Source organism: Podarcis bocagei, assembly GCF_964188305.1.
Source record: "Podarcis bocagei genome assembly, chromosome: 3".
Lineage (NCBI taxonomy): Eukaryota > Metazoa > Chordata > Lepidosauria > Squamata > Lacertidae > Podarcis > Podarcis bocagei.
The window spans coordinates 10866831-10893873 of NC_138127.1; the positions used below are offsets into that span (position 1 = coordinate 10866831).

At 41.2% G+C, this 27043-nt stretch overlaps 1 protein-coding gene across 4 annotated transcripts in view; it reads left to right on the forward strand.

The window, feature by feature from the left end:
• Positions 1-27043, forward strand: part of SNTG2 (syntrophin gamma 2) — a 218520-nt gene that overhangs the window by 66237 nt on the left and 125240 nt on the right. For 3 of the 4 annotated variants that reach the window (XM_081189127.1, XM_081189125.1, XM_081189128.1), the window contains exon 2: positions 19142-19279. In XM_081189127.1, the coding sequence (XP_081045253.1) occupies positions 19142-19279 (138 nt within the window). The remainder of the gene's footprint in view (positions 1-19141; positions 19280-27043) is intronic. The other variant, XM_081189126.1, reaches the window with a different exon arrangement.

Sequence of the window (27043 nt, forward strand, 5' to 3'; positions counted from 1 at the left end):
GGAAAAAACACTCTCTGAAATAACCCTCTGAACTTTTTGAAGTTCAACATTTTCTGGTTTATAAATAAATGAATACAGATATAATTGTATAATTGAATGTGAATTCTAGCGGGAGTTATAAGCGAATGTTGAAGATGATAGTACTTGTGGAAGAAATATTTATAAGTCATGTGCCAAATTAATCTCACTTGGTATTACCTTTCTCTTTTTATGCTTCACTTTTCCTTCCTTTTCCCTCTCATTATTTACTTTCACTTACATGATAGAAACATTCGTTGTCTCTGCTATCCCTATCTACAAATCTGCATTTTTTCTTCAGATAGAAGATCTAGACAAAATTGTTTTTCTTCATAAATCTTCCACTTAAAAAATCATGGCATTTCTCTCTCTCTTGAGTTGCTTATTTCTTCTTACTTGATTTAGCACTTCTCTTTATTTTTTTTCTAGGTTTTCAAAATCTTTTTCCGCCATGATATTTAAATATATTATTTTCTATATCATGAGAAAATAATTTCACATATAGTGCTGGTATATTTTCAGTAGTATTTCACAAAGGAAGGGGAAATAGTGTTAAAGTTAAGAAGAGCTCTGCTGCTACTGGACGAAAGGTCCAGTAGCTCAACATCCTATTCTCAGAAGGCTCAAACAGGTGCCTACAGGAAGCCTGCAAGCAGAATATGAGAACAGCAACACTCTCCCCACTCCTGAATCCCAGCAAGGGGTTTCGAGGGCACTGCCTTTGATTATGAAGGTAATAAACATCCATCATAGCTAGTAGACACTGTGATAGCCTTACTGCCCATGAATTTGTCTCATACTGTCTTAAAGCATCTAAATTAAGGGCTATGTCAACATCTTGTGGTAGCAAATTTAGCTGTGCATTCTTTCTTTTATCATCCTGAATCTTCTAACATTCAACTGCATTGGAAGACCCTGGGTTCTAGTATGAACTAAACTTAAAACTGTTGCAACCTTTCCTCATACAGGAGTTCCTCTGACCCCTTGATCGTTTTAAAGATAGCTCTCTCTGGTCAACAGTCACAGGGAGCATGAATTTTTCCAGTGGTTTAACAACAAGATTACCAGCTTCTCCAGCTGAGTTGCAAAGAGTGATCCAACATCATTTACCAGAGGGTGAGAGCAAAGGCATGGGGGCTTCCCCTGTAGCACTAAGGAAGTACAGTGGTACCTCGGGTTACATACGCTTCAGGTTACAGACTCCGCTAACCCAGAAATAGTACCTCGGGTTAAGAACTTTGCTTCAGGATGAGAACAGAAATTGTGCTCCGGCGGTGCAGCAGGAGGAGGCCCCATTAGCTAAAGTGGTGCTTCAGGTTAAGAACAGTTTCAGGTTAAGAACAGACCTCCAGAACGAATTAAGTTCTTAATCCGAGGTACCACTGTATGTGTCTGCTGAATGGGTAGCAGTGGCTGGTTTGGGTTGCTGTTATTAGCACCAGCCATACCAAGGCATTGCTAGCCATTCAGCACCCAATGACCTGTAAGGTTGACATGCAATATGAAATATCCTCTGATTGAAACTCTTGAGTCATCTGGCAGCATGTAGTGGGAGCAATCTGTTAACCCACCACCAAACACCACACAAACACTGCTGCTGCTGCTGCTGGTGGTGGTTGCAATTTTGCACAGGCACAGTTTCCTTTCTGTTTCCTTGGCTTTCCAACTGTGCCCTTTCAGTAAAGTGGCTCAAAAGTTAAAGGGGGGCAGGTAGGGAGACTAAAGATCCAGTGGGTTCTTGCTAAATAAAAATAATAACAGTTATCTGTTTGAAACTAAATGTGTGGAACGTAATCAAACGAGAGAAATGTAAAGTATTGCACTTGGGCAAAAAAAATGAGAGGCACAAATACAAGATGGGTGACACCTGGCTTGAGAGCAGTACATGTGAAAAGGATCTAGGAGTCTTGGTTGACCACAAACTTGACATGAGCCAACAGTGTGACGCGGCAGCTAAAAAAGCCAATGCAATTCTGGGCTGCATCAATAGGAGTATAGCATCTAGATCAAGGGAAGTAATAGTGCCACTGTATTCTGCTCTGGTCAGACCTCACCTGGAGTACTGTGTCCAGTTCTGGGCACCACAGTTCAAGAAGGACACTGACAAACTGGAACGTGTCCAGAGGAGGGCAACCAAAATGGTCAAAGGCCTGGAAACGATGCCTTATGAGGAACGGCTAAGGGAGCTGGGCATGTTTAGCCTGGAGAAGAGGAGGTTAAGGGGTGATATGATAGCCATGTTCAAATATATAAAAGGATGTCACATAGAGGAGGGAGAAAGGTTGTTTTCTGCTGCTCCAGAGAAGCGGACACGGAGCAATGGATCCAAACTACAAGAAAGAAGATTCCACCTAAACATTAGGAAGAACTTCCTGACAGTAAGAGCTGTTCGACAGTGGAATTTGCTGCCAAGGAGTGTGGTGGAGTCTCCTACTTTGGAGGTCTTTAAGCAGAGGCTTGACAACCATATGTCAGGAGTGCTCTGATGGTGTTTCCTGCTTGGCAGGGGGTTGGACTCGATGGCCCTTGTGGTCTCTTCCAACTCTATGATTCTATGATTCTATGATTCTATGATTCTATGATTTAGGCACCTTGCTTATCTTGCTTAATGCTATAGACAGTACATAGGATGTTAATTTTGCTCTGAGGTCACTTACCTTGACATTCTCTGATCTGCCGACCCTTCTGCGTCTAACCCAACTGGTGTGTATGTCAGGGTGGGGTGGGGGCTTTGTTAAAACTCCCAGGTCACCTTTTCAAGGCCCCTTTGCAGTGTTGACATGGGTATGAACTGTGTTTCAGTAGTTCTGACATTGCAAGGGCTTTGCAAGCTGTCTCCCCACTTTGCCGTTTTCCCCAATCCCTCTTTCCCATTGTATCGCTCCAGCACACATCTCAAGCCTTCTTTGAGGACCTTTCCTAAAAAACAACACTTGAAACAAATGCTTTCTGCAATTGGTTTATATTTTAAACATACATCAAAAGTGACAAGCAGCCACATTTCAAGGAAATGGAATTTAAACCGGCAGAAGTTATTCAGATGCATTTTTTTAAAAATCCTCAGCTTTTTGATGTCTTATGTTGAAGTTTGTCTAATTTTCTCCCATTATGTTTTCCAGTGATGTGTCAACAAAGTGGCACAAAATAAGCTTTCTGTTCTATTTTATGTATGTTTCCAGCAGATGGATTTTATGTCAATCCGCTATACAGTAATTTAATGCTTACAGTCAGATGCAGTTGTGTCAAACAGCTCCGGTTTTGCTCATGTAGCAATTCATTTTATGTTCCATCCAAACAAAGAGGTCAAATCTATGGACTCCAAACCAATAACATCACAAATAGCTTAAAGACTCCTGGTGCCATATTTTTTCCTTAGTTTTTATATGCTTCCCTTGTTTTTAGCTCTGCAAATAAATTGAAAAAGAAACTTAGCAGCAACTCAACATATTTAAATATTGTAACATTTCATACTGCTGAGGGTAACTTTCATGAATGCCACTTTCTTGAATCTTATAAGGAAAGGGCAGAATTTACCGTATTTTTTGCTCTATAAGTCACACCAGACCACAAGATGCACCTAGTTTTTGGAGGAGGAAAGCGAGAAAAAAAATATTCTGAATCTCAGGAGCCAGAAGAGCAAGAGGGATTGCTGCGCAGTGAAAGCAGCAATCCCTCTTGCTGTTCTGGCTTCTGTGATAGCTGCGCAGCCTGCATTCACTCCATAAGACGCACACACATTTCCCCTTACTTTTTAGAAGGGAAAAAGTGAATCTTATAGAGCAAAAAATACGGTACTTCTGTGTAGAGTGAACAGAGGAGGAATCATGCCTGTTGGCTCTGCCACTTCATGTTTTCAGTTTAATATCTGCATAAAGCATGGTCTCAGTTGCATGTACAGTGTCTGTTACAGGTCAAATTCCATGTTAATTGTTTGCCTACTGAAAATGCATGGTAAGGTGTGTGGGAGAGTGTCTTTTCCTTCCAATAAGCAGAACTGGATGAGTCAGCCTTTGGTTTTAGACAGTGTTCCGAGTGCTCAATTATTTGTAAACAGTGTCTTGTAATCTGTGTAATACAATATTCTGGGGTCTTCTGGGGTTTCCAAATGTCACCACCAGGACTGGCATTTCTGTGGAACTGAAATTCTAAGTTTAGAAATGCAGCTCAAGTAATTCCCCCCTCAGAATTTCATGCGTTTCTTTCTGATAGGTCAAACAATGCAAAAAGATTTCTATTGTTGTTAGATCTGGAATGAAACAAAGCTGACCGAACAGAAATATTTTGTAGTCTGAACGTTCATAGAATCATAGAGTTGGAAGGGACCTCGAGGGTCATCTAGTCCAACCCCCTGCTGTGCAGGGATTTTTTTGCCCAACATGTGGCTCAAACCCACAAACGTGGGATTAAGAGTCTCATGCTCTACCATGCCTGTTTCTCTCTCCCTTGTATGATTGTAACATACTGAAAAATATAGGAAAATTCTATACTTTGACACTCAGTATAAAGTTTAAAAACTTTAATCCCCTGGCACTTAGTAGGACAGATCAGATATTCTCTGTGCTCCCCATGTAAAGCAATAGTTATGTTTCAGTAAGCAAAATAAATTAGGTGTTGACCTTGAATTTACTGTGATGCTTCATATTTTTTTTAAAGAAGGAAAACAGTCTGGACCATTTTATAAATGTTTTTGTAATGGAGGTTATTATAGAGGCAAATGCAAGTACTTAATCAGATAATTAAATCAGTTGCACTAACAGAACCCTCTACTAAGATCTCACTCACATCATACATTTAAAGTAGTATTGTATATCATGTTAACAGTCATGGAGAATATTGGAAACTGTAGTTTGTGAAGGGGCTTTGACCTCACAGAGCTACAATTCCCAGCACCCATAACAAACTACAGTTCCCGGGGGGTCTCCATGACTGTGAAAGTGTTGTAATAGTGTTTTAAATGTATGGCGTGGATGTGACCGGAGTAAAACTGGAACAGATACTAGATATCTGAGTAGGCCCAAGGAATTAATTTGATAGGCAAGGTGTGATATGTGTGAAGCTCTTATTATATAGGTATCCACAGTGACCAACACTGGATTCTGTCCACAGGGCAGTATTTAAGAACTGTTGCCACATGCCATTAAAAAGAATGAATGGGGTACTGGAACGCAGTGTTTTTCTTTGCTGGAAACTGACCCTTTAAGTAGGTCCTGATCTATACTATCAGGCACCAGCCAAGCAATGGTTCCTCTGGACACCACCTGGAGGTTCTACCTGTGAGAGATGAAGGATCTCAGCTGCAATGCCTCAGGCAGAATGAATGATGGGGAAGATGTTGTTGTTGTTGTTTAGTTGTTTAGTCATGTCCGACTCTTCGTGACCCCATGGACCAGAGCACGCCAGGCACTCCTGTCTTCCACTGCCTCCCGCAGTTTGGTCAAACTCATGCTGGTAGCTTCGAGAACACTGTCCAACCATCTCATCCTCTGTCGTCCCCTTTTCCTTGTGCCCTCCATCTTTCCCAAAATCAGGGTCTTTTCCAGGGAGTCTTCTCTTCTCATGAGGTGGCCAAAGTACTGGAGCCTCAGCTTCATGATCTGTCCGTCCAGTGAGCACTCAGGGCTGGTTTCCTTCAGAATGGATAGGTTTGATCTTTTTGCAGTCCATGGGACTCTCAAGAGTCTCCTGCAGCACCATAATTCAAAAGCATCAATTCTTCAGCGATCAGCCTTCTTTATGGTCCATCTCTCAGTTCCATACATGGGGAAGATAGGGAAGGTATAAAAGCCTCAAAGAGAGGGAAGAGGAGGGACAAGTCCAGTAAGCAAGCTGAAGAAGCCAGTCACTAAGCAAGGCTTTTTTTGAGAGAGACTCATCTGCCGCAGGCCATATACAAGTTATCTCCCTAAGCCCTATAGGTTAGGGCCAGAGAGGGAATTCCAGCATGCTAGGTCTACCCCAGCCCCCCTCGTCCACTGGGGGGCATAGGCATTTTAGACTTAAGCCTGACAGGCCAGTGACATCGAAGCAGAGAATCCTTATTCTCTTCAGTGGAAGCTTCCCCAAAACACTCTGTGAGTCGCTGACTTTCCCTGTGGTATATGGGATTTACTCCTGATGAGACTGGACTGGAAAGGGGAGAATTAGAAGCTCTAGAGAATGAATTGTGGCAAGACAGCTGTCCCATGGGACAACTCCTGCTGAAAGACTTTACTTAACAAGGAAAGCAATCTGGGACACCTGGGGAGTTCATACCAGAAATAAAGCTTTATTTGTAGCAGAAGTGAGTTGGTGCCTTCTTTAACTTAACCCCTTAATCTGATATGGCCATTGGATGATATGGAGTTGGCTTCTTTTGACATGCCTTCTTTCCCTGAGGTACAGCACGATTCCATATTGGTACAATGATTTTAAAAAGTAGTAAGACATGAGTTTGTGTGTGTGTGTTTAATTTAATTACTGTTTGGCACAGTGGGAAATCATCTGGTGTTTGAGAAAGGCCTGGAAAGGCTTAATTTTAGCAAATAAAAATAATCAGTTTGGCTCTGGAGGATGGAGGAAGAAAAGGTCATTGAGAAGCTTAGTTAGTATTCAGGTGTGCTTCTGCTTTCTGTGGCTTTGTCCTCTTGGCCCAGACAGTTAATATGATCTTTTTGAAGTCACTTAGACCTTATTTTGGCTTTACCATCTGCCAAGAGTTGAAAGCAGATAGGAATTCTGTTATATTATATGCCAAGGACTGCAACTTTAGAAGATTGATGGGGAAACCCTATCAGCTCCTTTCCTGAAGTCTTTCCCTACAAGCTTAGTCGGCCACTTTTGCAAATGTGAGACAATTTGAAAGGGGTTTGCTTGTGCAGCTTTTACTCCAAGATCTCTGCCTTAACTTAAATAGTTAAGCCTTAAAATATACAGATAATGCATTTTATGTGCAAAAAATCATAGAGACCATTTGCAACGTTAGAGGTGAATGAAGAGCAGAGTGCAGTCTACCCAACCCCTCAACTGAACCAGCAATTAACAGCACCATCTTTCCAACACTTCCAACGCCCCTGCCCCCAGACCTGCTTCCTGAGGCAGCTTCCTCACTCTGCCTAATGTCACTGACTGACAGGGTGTGTGAAATAGCTATCCTTATTAGCAATCAACAGCTCTGCTGGGTATAACCTACTTTCACGACCCTAGGCAGCAACCCCACTCCAAGGGCCACTCTACGCTTATGAGTGCTCTTCTATCCACCAGATGAACTAACCACTTGCCTTCCCAGTCTCATACCAGTGTCACTTTCCACATCTAAACAGGTCCTTCTTCCACAAGAAGGGTTCAACTCAGCTTGGTTCCCTTCCTTCCCTATAAGCCTGGGTGCTCACTTCCATGTTTCTAGAACAAAAATGGTGACACCTTTCTGGGTAGATTCTGCAACCCTTCTGAGAAAATAGGTCTTCCAAGGAACTGCCCCATGTAGCCAGCTCACATCCAGACTGACAAAGTAGCTGCACCATAAGTGGTCCTACTGCCTTTCATGGTGACTGATCAAATAATTCTGGCTGATACCAAGTGAGCATTACTCCTCTATAACAAACATTCCCTGGACCTGAAAAACTAGCGTCTTGGGGAAAATAATTTACCATAGGTTTATACTGGACATGCTAGGTTTCTTCATAAGTTGATGAGTGATGACTTGGTGCTTTGCACATGCAGTCATAGAATTGTAGAATTGGAAGAGACCATAAGGGTCTTCTAGTCCAGCCCCCTGCAATGCAATAATCTTTCACCCAACGTGAGGATCAAACCCATGACCCTGAGATTAAGAGTCACATGCTCTGCCAACTGAACTACAACTCCCATCATCCCTGGTCATCGGCCATGCTTACTGGTGCTCATGGGATTTGGAGTTGAGCAACATCTGGAGGGTCAGATGTTTTCCCACACACTTGCTCTAAAAAGACCTCAAAGGCTGATCTGGAAGGAAAGCTTCAAGCAAGCTTATTAGCAATATTACAGTGGCCCACCATGCTAATAATCTATTAAAGGGAGTCAAATATAAAATAACAGATTCTGAACAAAATGGTATGGCTATTTCTGTTCTTGTCATACCTAGCAAACACTATGGTTTTCTGGCAATCAGTTTTCACCTGTGTTCTTTGTCTAAATCTTTTTCTATTTTTTAAGTTTTAAACTGGAAAATTAAACATTCCATCTGCATCACATCCACCTTCTGCATTCTCATCTGTACTGTTGGCACTTTTGACAAGTAATACACATTGTAAAAGGCTTTTTATTGAAAGAGACACTTGTCAAGTTACTCAGAATCTGATTTTTAGTAAAGTTGCCACACTATATTGAAGAAATAGTCTAAAAATGCAAACCATGGTGGGTTTAGCAATTTGTGGTTATCTTCTTATTCCCTTGCTCTATGTTTAGGTGGCTGTATACTTTTTTTAATGAGCCCACTTGTCAACAAAATGTATATAATAATATTCTTATTCATTTTCACGGTCTCTTCAAGAATTCTAAGAGAGGCTTAAATGAATTCCACTTTACAAATAGACGGGTATGATTAAATCATGCATTAAAGGCATAATTCTGCAATCACTGTACTTATAAAATTGGGTGTAGAGTGAACAAATATAGTTGCTGATTGATTGGATACATTCTCTTTTACATAATTCCTTACTATGCAACATGCAGATGTTCGCTTCTCATAATTCTTGACTTTTGTTAGCTTTCTCTTAAGCTAGAAGGTGGTAAATAAATTAAACAAAACAAACCTTTTAGTTTGTCTTTCAGTCATGACATCATAGGAGACCACTTTCCATGCAGTTCTAAAATTAGGGGAACCGTCAGTGTAATTCTGTGCAGAAGTCTTAAGTCCCAGTGAGCTGCATTGCACTTACGAACATGGCCTGCACGACGGTAACCTAAATGGTCCATATGCTAAAAACATAGGAAGCCACCATATATCAACTTAGACAATGTCCGTCTAACTCAGCATTGACTAGCAGCTGCTGTCCAGGGTTCTGAACATTAGTCTTTATTTCCCAACCTTACCTGAAGACAGAAGGGATTGAAACCTGGAACTTTTTGCATGCATAGCATATGCTGCAATGGAATTGATGCTCCAAGGGGAAACACAGCAGATCCAGGACTTTTTTTTCCTCTTCAAAGGAGGAGCGACACGAAGGAAATTGCCTGACCCTCCTTGCTCAGATATGATTAGGAAGGCTTAATGCCTGTTTGCGACAGATTAGCATACAAGAAGTCAGAGAAGGGGGAAGATAATCAAGCAAAGGCTGGGTATTTCTTCCCCATTCTTTTATGACATTCTTTTGGGGTCCAAGGGCTGGAGTGACATTCAGTCACCCTTCTGAGAGCCACATAGCCAGTCCATCCATTTATGTTCACACACCTACTTACTTGCTTACTTGCACACACATCCCTGCCATGAAGATCTTCTACTGAGGCCCTCCTGGCTATGCTCATGGTCAGAAGGAGGATGTTTTTGGTTGCGGTGCCAACTCTGTGGAAAAGTCTCCCTTTTGCTATAAGTGTACCTGGAGGAGCGTCTCCACCCCCATCGTTCTGCCCATACACTGAGGTCCAGCGCCGAGGGCCTTCTGGCGGTTCCCTCATTGCGAGAAGCCAAGTTACAGGGAACCAGGCAGAGGGCCTTCTTAGTAGTGGCACCCGCCCTGTGGAACACCCTCCCACCAGATGTCAAAGAGAACAACAACTACCAGACTTTTAGAAGACATCTGAAGGCAGCCCTGTTTAGGGAAGCTTTTATTGTTTAATAGGTTATTGCATTTTAGTGTTCTGTTGGAGGCTGCCCAGAGTGGCTGGGGAAACCCAGCCGGATGGGTGGGGTATAAATAAATTATTAGTATTAGTATTAGTATTAGTATTATTAGGACCCTGACATTGATGATGTTCTAGCACTTACTAAACACGTATTTGCTTTCCAAAGCCTTTGCTGGGACTTGATACCAGCTTGTTCCATCTCTTTTCAGTTAATTTTGGCCTTGACTTTGTGGATGCTGCAGGATCTATCGTTTTAATGTGTTGTTGTTGTTGTGAACTACCTCAGGATGGCTTATGAAGAGCAGTATAAAAATAGAGAGAGATTGAGAGATCATTCTTTCTCCCTTCCAAGGCAGGATGAGATTTCTTATAAAGTCATCCCCAACCCAGTGCCAAAGTGGACTGGTGGAGCCAAAGAGGACTGAAAACACTGCCATTTACTCTTCACAGCTCTTTTTGTGAGGAAGAAAACACAGTGTCTCCTACAGCTCTGAGGTGGGGGGAAATGCTGCCTTTTACTTTCCATTGGGCTTTATCTCCTGAACTCAGTGCTGTGGCACTTTAGAACCACAACATGAATTTGGGAGACACAAGAATCCCTCTGCCTGCTCGCTCTCCAAAGAGATTTTATTGCGGAGGGATTTCAGTGCCAAGCACCACAGCACTGAATTTGGGAGATAAAGCTCAAAGTTGGGGAAAGGGAGAGTAGTTTCTTTGTCTTGCCATGATGGATCCACCCTCTGGGTTAGCCACCCCCATTTTATGTTATTCCTGCTTCAAGCTAGCAGTTTAAATGACAACACTTCTGTTGTGAAATTTAATTCTAAATGCAAACGAAGCTGAAAGCATTTAGCCCAGTGGTTTCTCTTTAACCCTTTCGTCTTCGCACATCATATTGTATGAAGCTGCTCAGAGTGGCTGGGGAAACCCAGCCAGATGGGCAGGGTATAAATAATAAAATTATTATTATTATTATTATTATTATTATTATTATTATTATTATTATTATTTCTAAACCCTTTTTCTGTTAAACTTTCATCCAGTGTGGTGTAGTGGGTAAGAGCAGTGGACTCGTAATCTGGTGAACTGGGTTTGATTCCCCGCTCCTCCACATGCAGCTGCTGGGTGACCTTGGGCTAGTCACACTTCAGAGACAGCCTCACTCACCTGTTTGTTGTGGGGGAGGAAGGGTAAGGAGATTGTTAGTCGCTTTGAGACTCCTTAGGGTAGTGATAAAGCAGGATATCAAATCCAAACTCTTCTTCTCCTCTTCTTATTTTGGCTGGCTGAATTAGTTCGCTTGTTAAAAACTCAGTGTGTTTTACAAACTGAATGTGCGGTCAGAATTCAGTGGAGCTTACTCCCAGAGAACCATGTATAATATTGCAGTCATGCTGATTCTAATACATTGGGTATTATGCTATGCACTTCTGGTTTTTGTGTGTGCATGATAATGTATCCATACAGCTGCCTGCAGTTTTGGACTCTCTTTTGGGGCATGGCTGTGGATGTTGCCATGATAAGCCCCTGCACATCAACATCACTGACTTGTGAAATGAAAGTTGATTTTTATCTGTAGGGGACGTTTAAGCAACACCTACATTTTCTCTCTGCATGTTATTTATAAAAGATTTGGCAAAAGGTTTTGTCAATTCTTCCACTGTTGCCAAGAGAGCACAGTTCAGGGATAAGTAAGCAACTGTGTATTATGTCATAACCCCGACAGTGTCTCAAGTACTGTACTATTTTCCCAGACAGACTGGGAATTGGCTTCCAGGTTTATTTTGCCTCAACAGTATCTCTATGACTGATTTTCTATTTTTATTTGCTTGATATCGATTGCCCTGGTTTTCACAACCTGCTAAGCCCAGCCTTGTGAGAGTGCAAGAAAGTTGACGTACTGTGCACAGCTAAACTAGGGTTTCAAACAATACATTTCTTGTAGGAAATACTGGTTCCAAAATTTATATTTAGACAAGAGGCAACTTCGGGGAAAATAATAATAAGCTAAACAAAGGGGATTCTATCAGAAAATTCATAGAATCATAGAAATGCAGAGTTGTTAGAGTCCACAAGGATCATCTAGTCCAATCCACTGCAATGCAGGAATCCTTTTGCAATGTGGGGCTCAAACCCACAACCCTGAGATTAAATGAATCTCTTGCTTTACCAACTGAGCTAAATTGTAATAAACTGATGCATATGGAGAAGTAAAACTGAATTAATGGGGAAGAGATTTGGGGTGGGCTATGGCGCTGTGGTCTAAATCACAGAGCCTACGGCTTACCTATCAGAAGGTCGGCGGTTCAAATCCCCATGACGGGGTGAGCTCCCATTGCTTGGTCCCAGCTCCTGCCCACCTAGCAGTTTGAAAGCACATCAAGTGCAAGTAGATAAATAGGTACCACTCCGACGGGAAGGTAAACAGGGTTTCCGTGCGCTGCTCTGGTTCACCAGAAGCGGCTTAGTCATGCTGGCCACATGACCCAAAAAAACTGTCTGCGGACAAACGCTGGCTCCCTCGGCCAGTAAAGCAAAATGAGTGCTGCAACTCCAGAGTCGTCCGCGACTGGACTTAACAATCAGGGGGCCCTTTACCTTTATCTATTTCAGATCAACAGTGGGAAAATACTATGAGCCAGGTGGAAAGGTATTCACAAAGTTTATTAATTAGGGAAACATAAAATAAATTACTATTGAGATGGTACTTAAGAGCTGCAAGAATAAATGTAATCTTTTTTTGTAAATTGATTTAAATGCTGGTAATGCACAGCAGGAAATGCATATTGTTGCATGTGTGGTTGGAATGCCCAATTACAACTAATGATTAGGGGCAAAACGTACATAAGCTGTTGCTGATATACAAACCACATTGAGACCTTCCCCAGTGTTGATTCTGTTTAATATAATTGAGGGTGAAGTGGTTAGGAATCTGAAGCCACTATGTAGCTGCTAAGCTAATATGGACCATGAACAAGCTCCAGAGTGTGGGAGTGGTTAATAAAATACATGAAATTGACGGAAAGGGGCAAGTTAACTGAATTAGTTTACAAAAGAGAAGGAAGGTTATGGAATGTTGATTTTGCTGAGAGATGGAATTATTTTGTTGGACGGAGATAATCAAGGGATGTAAATGTAAATAATAATATATTTTTAAAAATACTAAGAAATTCACATGACTTGTTAAGCCAAACCTAGTAAGACTATGTGAGATTGTGGGTTCCTGAAGAGCTGCTTTACTCCTCATTGGTTCTTTTTGCTGCCAAACTGTACTGAGCCAGCCAGCCCACTGAGAGAGAAAGGAGTGTGTTTTCATTTAAAAAATAAAACAGAATTGGCGGGGAATTCTAGTTTTACATTTGTCTGCTCCTTCTTGCCTTTTTCCCAGGTGGAGTGTCAACTGGGAGGCACCTGGAAAGGAGACGAAATACCTGTGCTATGGTTGCCACATTTCCCTAAGCCATGGAAGCCTAGTTTGCGTACTATGCATATTGTTTGATAATTACGCAAAACAAGCAAATTAATTGTTGAATTATCTATTAGCTGCTTTGTACTTGCTCCTGGCAAGAACCTCAAAAAAAAGTTGGAGAAGCCTGAGAGGAAGCATCTCTTTACCTTTCAAATTTGCTTACAGTTTCTTCTCGGACCTCCACCTTGTTAGGGGAGCAATGCAATAAGTTGCTTCATCTGTTTTTTCCATCAGCACATGACTCTTCATCTTTTCATGTGCAAGCAGAATTTCCATGTTTGAGGTCTCCTTACTTTCTTCTTAGCATCCACCCTGAGAAGCGTTCTGGAGAATTTTAACATGTGCTCACTGCAATGTAACGTTTAAGTTGGTTCTAATGAAGTTTACTTTTTTCAATTATTCTTTTTCTAATGGGTCAACATTGCTATCTTCTGTTTTAATACCTTAGAAATATTATTTTGAGTTATAAAGATTTATATTGAACAAAAGTAGGAAAGTAGACACCACCAATTTCCAGAGCACGGGGGGAGGGAATTGAGGGCCCAAGAAACAAAGACTTACCTATTTTGGTCCTCAGGCTTCTCCCTGGCCAGCATCCCTCCCCTTGTGTGCCTTTGCTTGGCTGAAATGTGTCCTTGAAATCTGATAATGCTTCTTGCTTGCCTGGAAGAGGTATGTAGAAATCTCTGACCTCTATAGTGTCGAATCCATTTGTCTTTCCATTAGTCTTTTCGTTTTTGCACCTGACCCCACCCACCACTGGTGTGTACCCCTTGGCATAAAATTATACTTACAAGTCATCACGGCTGATGAAGCTCTTTGAAGCCCTGTTTGCAGGTGCTCACATCCTAAAGCACATTCCCAGAAAGAATAATAACCGGACTAAACTTTCAGTATACTGTTTTGGGAGAAATCTTCTAGAAGAAACCCTTTCTGTTCACTTTTAATTGAAAAGATAACAATAACACTGAGGCCAATGGCTTTTTAAGTCATATTTTCGTCATGTCACAGCCATATAAGGAAGCAGCATGATATTTTGACAACAGAAGTTTGCTTTTTTAAAATATTTACTGTGTAAGTAACATTGGTTGTATACTGCTAGAAGGAAAGCTCATTCTGGAAATTAATTCTCAGAAGCTCATGTATAGCAAATATACTCTTCTTGCAGTCAATGAATCATGCCATATATATGGATGAGCTGTCTTTATGCCGTATAGTTCTGAGTATTTATGTATTGACATACTGTAATCTCTTATCTAGTATGTCTTCACGTTGCTTCCCCCCCCCCTTAGGAATTACTGGTCTGACTTTCCTATAATCCTCTCCCAATACATAATAAGTTTTCAAGGGCACCTAGTTTTGCAGCCTTGGACTTCTAAATGTTTTCGACTCTTGTTTACCTTTGTGATTTCTGGTAGATTTAAAACAATTTCCTTAATGGCACCTGGTGTACAGAACCAGGCTGCGCTGCTGTATTTATTTATTTTCTCACCCAATCTCAGTGCTAAGAAAGGGGGCATCCCTGTGGCATTTGTGCAGATAAGGAATGAAGGCAGAGAGATTGCCATGCCAAAGATCATAAAGGGTGTGTGTTTATGTGCTGCAGAAGTGAGAACAGTTTTAGGAACATGCCATTGGTCCAGCTATCTCAGTGTGGTCTACACTGACTGGCATAAAATCTCTAGCATTTCAGATAGGGTTCTCTTCCAGCCCCATCAGGAGAGGCCAGGGATTGAAACTGGAACCTTCTGCAAGCAAAGAATACCCTCTGCCACAGAGCCCTTCCCCTATGCAGATCTTGGCTTGGGTATTCCAGGGCTGTTAACCGATCAGATTTATTCTATGGTGACTCTGCTGCTGGCATGGAAAAAAACTTTAAATCTTCATCTCAATGAAGAATTCAATAGAACCTTCACATCACTGTGATTTATTCATATTCAGGATATCTAATCACACCATACTTGTCACAAATTATTAAGAGGCTATTTCTCTACAACAGTCGTATTTTAGCAATACCTTTACTACCTGTATTAATCCAGCCTTGTAAATAAGCCTGCAAAATAGCCTTGGCACATATACACACACAATGTTATTAGCATGAAATTGCAGCCTACTAGCCTCTTAGCAGGTTTGTAAAAATATTTTGCCTTCGACCAAATGGTGTTCATCATTTACCACCATCCTGTTGCGTTTTCATTTTGGCTGCAGAGCAGGGAACACACCTTTCTTTGTGACCAGCATGGAAACCAAGCGGACTGATGGGAGAGGTATGGAATGATCCGTCCCTCCCATGCTGGCTGTGGACAATGGAAACAGAGGCCACTCATGGCAGAGCGACTCATTGCTCTGCCCCTCCTCTACCAACCCACTCACTCGCTTGCATAGAATCCCTTGTTGCCTGTGGCAACCAGCCAACCAACAAAGGTTGGGAGATAGCTGGAATCCAAATAATTGCATGCAGTTTTCTGTTTGCATATGCAGCTTCTCAATTCCCCATTATCACAACAGTTCCACGTTGTGTAACTTGGTCATCCCCACCAAGTTAAACTTGAGGCATGTCCCATGAGAAGAGATTGCCACCAGAAGGACATCTGGTATCTCCCCCCCCCCCTTCCATGGAAGTGTTTTCAGCTCACATGAGGGGTGTTGGTGAAGGTTGTATCCCAACCATGTTTCATAAAACATGGTGATTGTTGTCAAAACTATTCTTTTTATGGTTTATTTTAATTAGAAGGCAGCTGTTCTTTTTGGAAACGTGCTGAAAGCTGGAAACCTTTGCAGGAAACAATAACAAATGATGCATAAGCAGAGCCTGCGGGATCAGGCCTGTATAAGGCCGGCTCACCCATGAGGCAAGGTGAGGCAGCTGCCTTAGGCGGCGGGGTCCACAAGGGCAGCAGATCCGGCTTCCGAGCAATTCATTGGATGCTGCCACCGATGCCGCTGCAGTGCTAGCAACAATTGCAGTACACTCCTTGGAAGCTGGATTTGCTGTAAATGTTGGATTGTACTGATATTCTTAAATATAACAAGGAGCTACAACATGCCAATTGTCCATCCTAGCAACAAAGCATGTCGCTCAACGATGTTTGTAGTGAGGTCAATAGGAATAGAATAATTGAGTATGGGCAATGGTGCTTCCAAAGTAGCTAGCTGTCCATTAAAAAGTAAAATAAAGTTTTAAAATCTGAATACTATTAGTTACTACATCCTTCTTGCCTGTTTGTCTGCAAAGCCAAGCTTGTGAACATTGCAGCACAAAATGTAAACATTAAATTCTAAACTATTCAAAATTATCTTCCAATTTAAAATAGATGTTTTATGACTTTTTTGTTTGTTTTAAAACTTCAATGCCTATTCAGAGTCTATTTGGAATATCGTGGTCTCTGTTCTAGCAATTTATCTACATCCTGTTGAGTGTTGGTCCTCTCTTCCCCCACCACAATACCAGTCCTTTTACCCAAAAGGATATTCTGAAAGTTCATTCTGAACATGTATTACTGAATTCAAATGTTTGTGTCTGATGTCTTGAGCAGAGAATGAGGTTGACAACAATCAATCATATCTAATTAGCTGGTGACACACTGTGTTTACACTAATTAAACAAGCCATTACTGCTTACTTTCTCGTGATTAAGATCACACAGATTGAGAACCAGCTGTTAATCACTCCTGTTCCAAGGCTAATGTCATTAACAGAAGATGCCTACGTTATAACCCAGGGCTATTTTTAACAAGGCTTTTAGTTGAGAGACTTGATATAAGTAATAAATGAGGTGCATTAGGATCCATACAGTGGAAGATTTTGGAGTGTTGTGTCATCATTAATCACAAATTCCCATTCATCCCTTGTTTTGTGTTTCAGAAAATAACCTATACATAACCTCCACTTCAGCTTGAAAGTGGACAGAACAAACATAGTTTCATTTCATCATGAAACATTGGCCCTGATATTTTGGATTATTTCTAAAAAAAGGTGTTTGCATGACATCTGATCCACAGTGTCCAGTGGTTCATTCATGGGACCCTCAGCTGACTTGTGCTTATCATACTTATGTCTGTTCCTGAGAATTGAATGAAAGTTACAGATAGATGTACTAATACATAGCTATATGGATCATGAGTTTCTTAAGCAGTAGTAGCACTTGATATTGGTCTGTGTTTGGTTAAAAAATGTCCTCTGCTAAATAGTCGTAGCTCCATTAATTTTTCCATTGACTTCAGTGAGAAGTGGATTCCACACATAGATATCTATGAAAAATTTATCCCCTCATTTTTTTTAAAAAAAAACCCTATTGCATAATGTAACTCATATGCGAATGACATTTATTGTTTAGGCTTATTGCTTATAAATACAGTGGTACCTCAGGTTAAGTACTTAATTCGTTCCGGAGGTCCGTTCTTAACCTGAAACTGTTCTTAACCTGAAGCACCACTTTAGCTAATGGGGCCTCCTGCTGCTGCTGCGCCGCCAGAGCCCGATTTCTGTTCTTATCCTGAAGTAAAGTTCTTAACCTGAAACACTATATCTGGGTTAGCGGAGTGTGTAACCTGAAGCGTATGTAACCTGAAGCATATGTAACCCGAGGTACCACTGTACTATTTTTAAATTAATGCAAATATGGAACAAAAACAGAGTCTTTTTTTTTTTAACTTAATGCAGTAGATCTAAGTAAGCTTAAGCAAATGGTCCAAATTAAACTTTGTTCAACATTATTGAAGATGGAGCACTTGAATAATTTCTTGGAAGATACAGTCAGTCAGTTTCTCTCCCATATTGGGCGACTGTTTAGTTGCTTCTAAGATGTGGCTCTGTTTTGGTTTTTGAGAATGCTGGCAGATTATACAGTAAGATAATCATTTCACTCAAATGTCTAAGATTTGAAAAGATCTACATTATGTTCCAGGATTTCAAGCACTAAACTATGGCCCTTCATCCATCACTGAGTGAATCTATGCATAGTATCAATGAATGACTTTCCTTTTAGCAGTCTTGTGATATTTCTGTTTAATGACTTTTTAATGCTTAGATACCAATCTACTCCTGGTTTGCTTTTCGCTACAGTTTGTGGCTAGATAAGTAGTTGTGTGTGTTTTATGCCTATTTCCATCAGAAGCACCAACTAGCCTTTTACCACTTTTCACAGTGCATATTTTAAGAGAGCAGAAGGAGGGGGAGACTTGCATAAACTTTTTGTTCATCCCTAAAGACTGAGCTCCCGTTGCTCAGTCCCTGCTCCTGCCAACCTAGCAGTTCAAAAGCACGAAGTGCAAGTAGATAAATAGGTACCGCTCTGGCGGGAAGGTAAACGGTGTTTCCGTGCGCTGCTGTTGTTCGCCAGAAGTGGCTTAGTCATGATGGACACATGACCCAGAAGCTGCACGCCGGCTCCCTTGGCCAGTAAAGCGAGATGAGCGCTGCAACCCCAGAGTCTGTAGAAAGTGACTGTGTTCCTTTAGCATTGGCAAAATACTACACCAGCAGTGTTGTGTTGCAGGGGAATTTGATGACTTTTCTTAGAGGCGAGTTTGGGAGAACGAGACATGTCCTCCAAATACTTGTGGTACAGAAAAAGCCTTCATTAGCTCACACTGCGAGACTTTGCTGGTATGCAAGAGCTAAAGTAGATGATAGGGTTAAACAGTTTATGAATATTGATACAGAATGTAACTTGAATATTTTCTGCTAAAGTGTCTCCTTACTACCTCTTACCACACAGCTTTGCCTGCATAGGTGAGATAAACTGTTATTAGGACACAGAAGATACAAATTATATATCATTGTTATTTTTAAAGGCTATGCGTTTGACATCTTTGATCTGTTTTTCCCCTCCCCCCCATTACCTTGCCTCTACAGACAAAAACTGGTATTGCATTGCTATATGACGAAATATCCGAAAACGCCTATGAAATCCGACTGAAGCTTACAAAAGAGGTACTAACAATTCAAAAACAAGATGTCATCTGTGTTAGTGGAAGTGATCACAGTGCAAATGTAAGTGCTTCTCTAACTTTGTGCTCCCAACCATATGTTTTTTCTATCTTTCAAAATTACCTGAAAGCACACTGTTCTAAACAGGTAATATCAAAAGTGTGCCAGAGGATATGAATAGCTTGTCAGGTAGAAATAAATTCTTAAAGGTTTGCAAAGCGATAACAACAGCAAAGGGAAATAAATGAAAGTATGTAAGAACTGGGAACCCCATTTACCTTCAGCAGTGTTTACCTTTCTGTAAAGTACCACCTTAGTCCCAATGAAATACTTTGACGAAGAGAATAAAGACACATTATATTCTTCTCGGTATCAAATATTGATGCTCCCATGACTCCTAAGCTTCTCAGGTTCTCACGGGATTTAAAATGGCACAAGTGCTTTTTCTTTCCCATGTGCCACTGAATATCCTAAGCAGGGCTGTGTCGATATCCTGTGATTTAGCATTTGAGCAGCTCAGATTCACATGCACTCCTACACAGATATTTGTGACACTGCTCAAAGGCACAGCCCTTCTGTAAAGTTTAAACATCTTTAAACTAAATGCGAAAGGTAGTGCTTCGGGGAGATAATGAAACTTTTTTGAACCTGCCTTGAAGCTGGGAGGCTAGGACTGAATTACACTTTGAACTATTGACAGAACTAATGTTTATTTTTTATTCTTTTTTTTTTTAAAAAAAATGTCACCTGGGACCACAGCACTGCATGTTTTCCAGCTCACCTATTTTCTTTCTTATTTACTTGTTTCTGAAAGTCATCTGTAGAACAAACTCGGGATAATAGGAATAGTTTATCTTAATGTGAAAGGGGACAGCGAGATGTGACCTGGGTAAGAGACATTCAGTGAACCGCAAGGTACTTTGGCAGGCAGCATGACTTGCTGCTAAAGGTTCCTTCAGCTAAATCAGTTAACAGGCACCCAACCCTTTACTGAGGATTAGATGCTGCACTCTAATTGCAGTATGTCGCCTGTCGCTATATACAGTACCAGGTTATTAATAAATGGCACATTTTGTGATGGAAGATAATTGCCAACATGGACTTCTAAATGGCACAAAGGTGACATCCATAATTAAGTCATTTGGCACTTTGTGGTTGATGATAATTGCCAACATGGGTTTCTAAATGTTAAAAGGGTGACATAATATGCACACATGGATAAATGTTTAACCTGACAAAAAATGAAATTCTCATAAACTCTAATTTATTGCACATATACCCCACTGTTCCCCTCCCCCAGGAGCTCAAGATGAGAACGTGTTTCTCTCCTTCATTTTATCCTAACAATACTGTGAGTTAGGTTAAGCAGAGGGAGAATGACAGGCCCAAGGTCACCCAACATAGACATATTTCCCCTATGAATTCATTGTAGAATCTTTGTTGTTGTTGTTGTTAAACAATTTCAAATTGGAACACAAAATGTAAAAACCCAAACCTTTGTAACATTCTCAAACTTTTGTTACATTTTGGAAATGCTAAAATCTCCAGCCCCTTACTGCACTTCCCAAACTGTCATTGTATAACAGATAGAAAACCATATGTAATGGTTCTAAGGGTTGCTTGTGTGTAAATCAATGCCACCCTTGGCTGGTTGCCTGAATGAACCCTTTCTGTCTGGACAGCCACGCGCCCGTGACTGTCTCAATTGCTGGCGGAATCCGTTAGTGGGCGTTTCTTGAACTTCTTCCAGCAAAGAAGCTCTTTGACGCCTAGCCTCTGCCTAGCTTCCCTGCGCGGAAGCCTTCTGCACAGGGAGGGTGTGGGCATCGGAGGACCCGTGCTCTCCCCACTGGTTCCCGGCGAGGAGTCTTGGAGCCACCTCGCCGATTCCCCCATCTGCCCCCCTTCTCCACTGGTGTTACACTGATTTCCTTCCCCAGAAGATGTGCTGCTTCTCTCCCTCCCGGGACGCTCTCCAGAATCCCTCTGGAGCCCTCCCTCTCCCTCTGGCTCCGATGGCAGTTCCCTGACACCATATTAAGTAGTTATTTTCTTTATTGTACACCTTAAAATAAAAACGGTACACTTCTATTTTGTTTTTGTTTGTTTTTTCATTTCTCATCTGTTCAATCTGGTTTATTTCCTTCCTGTTGCTCATCCTCTTCTTCCACCTTAGGGTTATTCCACTAATATTCCACTAATAAGGAATTCATGAGTACTCAGTGTTGAGCATTGCTCCCAGGAAATTAGTATCTACTCAGTCTTATAGTCTCCTCTGTAATCTCCTATAGTCTCCTCTGTAATTTCATCTATTTCCACCCACTCTTTACTGCTTCAGCTTATTTTTGCTCATTATTGCAGACTTGTATAACTTAGGACACACCCACCCAGACAAGCCAAAGACTGCCTGCTCAGCTCTATAAGGGGCACACAACAACCCTCCTTTTCCACATGGCTTCTTGCTAACTTGCAAGGTGGTGCCTCTTTCAGCTGGATTATTGGGGACAGGTAGAGACTCCAAGTGCCAAATGGTAGGAATTCAGGATGTCCAATTAATTTCAGTAGATGGAGGTCCTGAGGAGAAATTATATGAGGTGTCCCTGTCTTTAGAGGACGCAAGACTCCTTGTTTCTCGGTACTTACCCTGCAAATCTTCAAAATCTTTAGACGCTCTCTCCCTGGAAAATACTTTGAAAGAGTATTCTCCATTCTCTGAAAAGTCTACTGGGTGTGTTCTCCCGTGTGCTGTGTGCCTCACCATCAAGAAAGTTGGTTAAGCTATATTCTGAGCTGAGGTGCTTCAGTATGTGTGCTTCAGTGATTACTGCTCAGTTGAAAAGGCAGCTTGGCTGGTACACGATGATTCCAGATGGACACCTTTCATGAAAAGTATGGGAATGAGAGGTGAGACAGCTATGAAGACAAGGCCAGAGACAAGTGGGAGTTGTTGAGAGGTAGGTTTGAGTCCAAGCTCAGGGGCTGCTTCTGTGTCTTAGCCTTTTGGAGCGTCCCAGAAATGGCCTGTCCCAACCCCCATGCTGGCAGCAGAAGTCAGATGGGATGTAAGAAGCAAGAAGGTCGTGATTAAAAAGTTGGGTTTATTATTCAGAGTAGCTAAGGCTTTTATGAAAGGATAATGACTTTCACAGAGGATGATGACAAAATGGACAAAGCTGACTCGGGGGTGGGGGGTCGTAAACTGCATGAGATGTAATTAATCGCCTAGCTGAGAGAGAGAGGGCAATTATCACCTAAAGATAAAAGAAAGCATATCATTAATGTTGCTAGCTTGTAAACCATGGAGGGAAGCATAAATCATTAATAACAGCGGAATTGATCTGTAGTGGTCTGCAGAATCTTTCCGGATCAGTAAATTACAGGCATATAGTTCAGATTCTGTTACAAATATTGATACTGGATTCTGCAGAAAGTTAGGCCTTTCTAAACAATAGGTGTCATCAAAACTGCCTTCGAACAGGAGCTTCTCATTCTCGTATTGGATAAGAAATAGTAAAACTCTCTGTTTTTCACAGTGTCCAAATTACTGGGTGGGGTGTCGTGGAGAGAGCAGTCCACTTACCTTTTGTAATGGCCCTTGAAGCTACTGTCATTTGGAAGGATACAGGAGGGTCAATATTTGTCTTAATTGGTGAGGGGCAGGGGCAGGACGTCTGCACTTCATCCTCAGTTATCCAAGCCCTGTTCTTCCATCAGGTTTTCAGTCTCAAAACTTTCCTCTAGAAACCGCAAACATATGACATTTCTGCCACTTCACATGTTATTTATAATGTTATTCTATTTGAGCACGTAGACTGCAATCCTATACCAGCTTACCAGGAAATAAACTAAATGGGACTTACTTCTGAATAGCCTGAGACACATATAGGATTTGTGCTGCTAGGCACAATTCTCTAAATACAATGTTTTGTCTCAAGAGATTCTCACATCTTCTTTCTGTCCAAGCACACTATTTTGTATAAGCACATGATTTTGCTGTTTCAGTTAAAACAAGTCAATGGTGATCATGTGTAAAACAATGCGAGTACCCTTCTTTTTTTTTGACACCAAAACCAGTAATGAATTGTTACTGTTTCAATTTAGGATTTAACTTTAACTGTTTCAACTTAGGATTTGCATTTAAATGTGATTGTACCTAATTCACACTTTCTGAAACAATATGCAAACTGAAACAAAGCCATCATCCTTCCAGATTTGTGCTTCTCTGAATTTCGCAATGCGGGTTTCCAGTCAGGTAACAACAACAACAACAACAACAACAACAACAACAACAACAACAACAACAACAACAACAACTATACCCCACCCATCTGGGCCACTCTGGGCGGCTTCCAACAAAATATTAAAATACAGTGGTCTGTTAAACATTAAAAGCTTCCCTAAACAGGGCTGCCTTCAGATGTCTGATATGTTTTTAAAAATGCACATGCTAGGGCATAATGTGCATAAAAGGCATATATTACTGAAATTAACATACCCAAATGGATTGTATTTGGGGAAATTATTTTGCATAAATGTGAACATTAAGAAAAGTTGCATATATAAAAAATGTGTGTATTAGTAGAAATTTGTACTAATATGCTGATGCATTTCCACGAGGACTCTGTCTGTCTGTCTGTCTATCTATCTATCTATCTATCTATCTATCTATCTATCTATCTATCATCTATCTATCTATCTATCTATCTATCTATCTATCATCTATCTATATACACACATTCATGTGTGTGTATAGGAAACTGATGTGGAAAACAGAACTTAAGCTTGGGAGGGGGAGAGAGAGGAAACCAAAATTGACAGATTCCCCCATCCTTAGTTTGAACATACGTCAAACTGAATGGATGTGAAGGCTTGCAAAGAATTCCACCTTTCTGGCTGTAGTGTATTATCCTGTCCTTTGCAGAGGTGATAGAAGTAGGTCAGGATTAAAGTCATGCTGTTTAGGAGATAAATGTAACCTTTCTCCTTTGTTCGTCCTTTTTTCATGATTGGTTTGCACTTCCGCTTCATGATAGTAAAGAGAAGCCTGGCAGCCTTCAGGTAGCTCAGTCATTGCTCACAGACTGACATGACCATTTCATAATGCACATGGTGAAAAGGCTTCCTATTACAGTACCTAACTGAATGGTATGTGGAAGACTTCTGCATGGAGAGAGAAAAATGACCTTGGCGCAGGCTAACCTGGTCGCTTGACACATCCTCCATATCATACTTTTTGGCATGTACAAGTAGAGACAATGGACTTAATGCACAAACTGTCTTTCATTCTTTAGAAATAAGCCTCACTGTTGTAATGGAAAAGCATTCCAAAGTAATGTTTTTATGTAGGATTGGAGTGTTATTTACTTTTGCATGGTTGACAGACATTCCATTTATTACATTACGGCACTATGAGAACACGTCACGTGATGTCCCTGTTACAGATCCGCTGTGAACCGCGTTGATAACAACTTCCCCTGCCCTTCAAAAGAAAAATAAGATATTCCCCTGGCTTGGTACACTGACACATGCTATGTTGCTCAGAACATTTCACCAGCATATGTCCCATTCAGTTTATTGCATTGTGCACTGACACATACAGAGCAACTTCCCTTCCCAAAATAGATGAAAGGAAGCAAAACATCCCTGATGCCTTTCGACTTGTACTTTTCTAGCTGCTGCATTCCAGGTCAGGAAAATAATTTCTTTATCAATTCAGCATCCGCCATGAGTATGTCAGGGGGAAAGGCTTTAATAAGAATGTGGCTATTAGTGAATCTGATAGGAAAATCAAAATCACAAGTTGAAAACCGGGGGTGGGGGAGGGAATATTGATTTCATGTTGTGGCAGCTTTTCTGTTCCGAACAGCAATTAACATCTCTTTTGGTGTTTTTCAAGCCTGAGTGAAGTTTAAACCTGCATTACACAGTGAACTCTAGTTCAAAAGTAGTGGGTGTGGGTATGTTTACTATATATTTTTTAAAAGAATTCACATCACAATATATGTTCTAGGATAATTACTGAATAAATCAAGAGGCCAAATGATACCTGAAATAAGTCACAGCAGCAAACTAAATTATATATATTATTATTATTTTTTAAAGGAACTTGAAGTAGTTTGTCAGTTACATTTAGCATAATTGGATAGAACATAGCTAGCAATCTTTTTAAATATGGAGTGTGAATCTTTCTGCAGTAATAAAACTAATTACATGGAAAATAGAAAACGTAACCTGAGGAGGTACACTGGATCCACAGTTCTCAAAATACCCACCCAGAGCTACACTTAGTCTGCAGTATATGCTCTGAGCTCTCCTGCCTACAAGGCTTTCTCTGTTTACTTTAATGGGGGGAGAAGTGCATGCAGAGTTCCTTCTCCCATTAGAGTGACTGGGAAAGCCTTTGAGATTTGTAGATTATGATGCAGGGGAAATCCACCTGTCTCATACAACCGAATGTGGATGCAATCAAATGACGATACGTGTTCTGTTCCCACTGAACTTGGTGGATACAACTGGGAAGGCCCATTTCCATCTAATTCTCTAGATCAGTGGTTCTCAACCTGTAGGTCCCCAAATGTTGTTGAACTACAACTCCCATCACCCCTAGCTAGCAAGACCAGAGCTCAGGGATGATGGAAGTTGTAGTCCAACAACATCTGGGGACCCACAGGTTGAGAACCACTGCTCTAGATGTACACAACAAAGGGTAATTACATCTAGGAAGGTTTGAAGATTTTGCTTGGTTTTCTGTACTGATGCTGACCATCATCCTGTACACAAAGGGAGGTCTGGATCATCCCAGTAGGCTGCACTACTATGCAAGTCTACTCAGATGTGAATCCTGTTGAGTTCAATAGGATTTATTACCTGGTAAGTGTGTATAGGATAGTAGCCCCTATTTCATTCTGTGAATAGGAAGGTACAAGTTCGAGTTCCAATAAGTGAAATACAGTGCTGATCTCGTGTAAGCGTCAATTAAGGTAGGAGAAGTGGAGCTAATTTTCTCTGATTCTCCCTCCGTAGCCCCTAACACCACTTCCCACAGTGTTCTGGAAGAGATTGTGGCGATCACGGGGTATTGATGTTATCCACCGCTGCCACCACTTTTGTGGTGATCACACAGGGTCCCTGGATGTTTAATGGTCTATTGATCCCTGTGCCACCACTGTGCTCGCTTCCCCGCTGCTACCAACCCGTTACTCTCTGGTAAAACACTGAGTCCAGACAGTTGTTAAAAGTGAACCAAAAAAACCCCAAGTTTATTTTGCAAACATTAACAAGTTTATGGTTTCTCAGATAATATTCCTGTCAGTATCTTAACTTTAGTTTCTTTACTGGCCTATACCTTCCTAATACCTTCTGACTGATTATCTCAACTGTTTGACTGACTCCTCTTAACAAATTCTCTCACTCTCTCACACCAGACTAGCCCAACCCACAGACTTTTCTTCTCTGTCCCTTCTAACTCCAGACTGTCTTCTCAGTCACCCTAACGCCCCCCCCCCCAAAAAAACCCTCTGTGCTTAAACCTTATACACAGTTACCTCTGCCACTTGGGTTCCCACTGGTTAGTCATTTTACAATTAGTTAACCCTTTCCTTATGAACCCAGTATGATGTCACACACCTAGGAGGGCGAACTCCACACAGATTTACTTAATGCTGTGGCAGGAAGAAGGAGGTGGAGAAAATCAGCTCCCCTTCTCTTACATGAGTGGATGTTTCTACTGGATCAAAAGCCATTCTGGAAGCAGAACAGCACTAGAATAATCATCCAGTATGATTTTTTTCCTTCTTTTAAAATGGATGTACTGCCAACTAGCCAGCA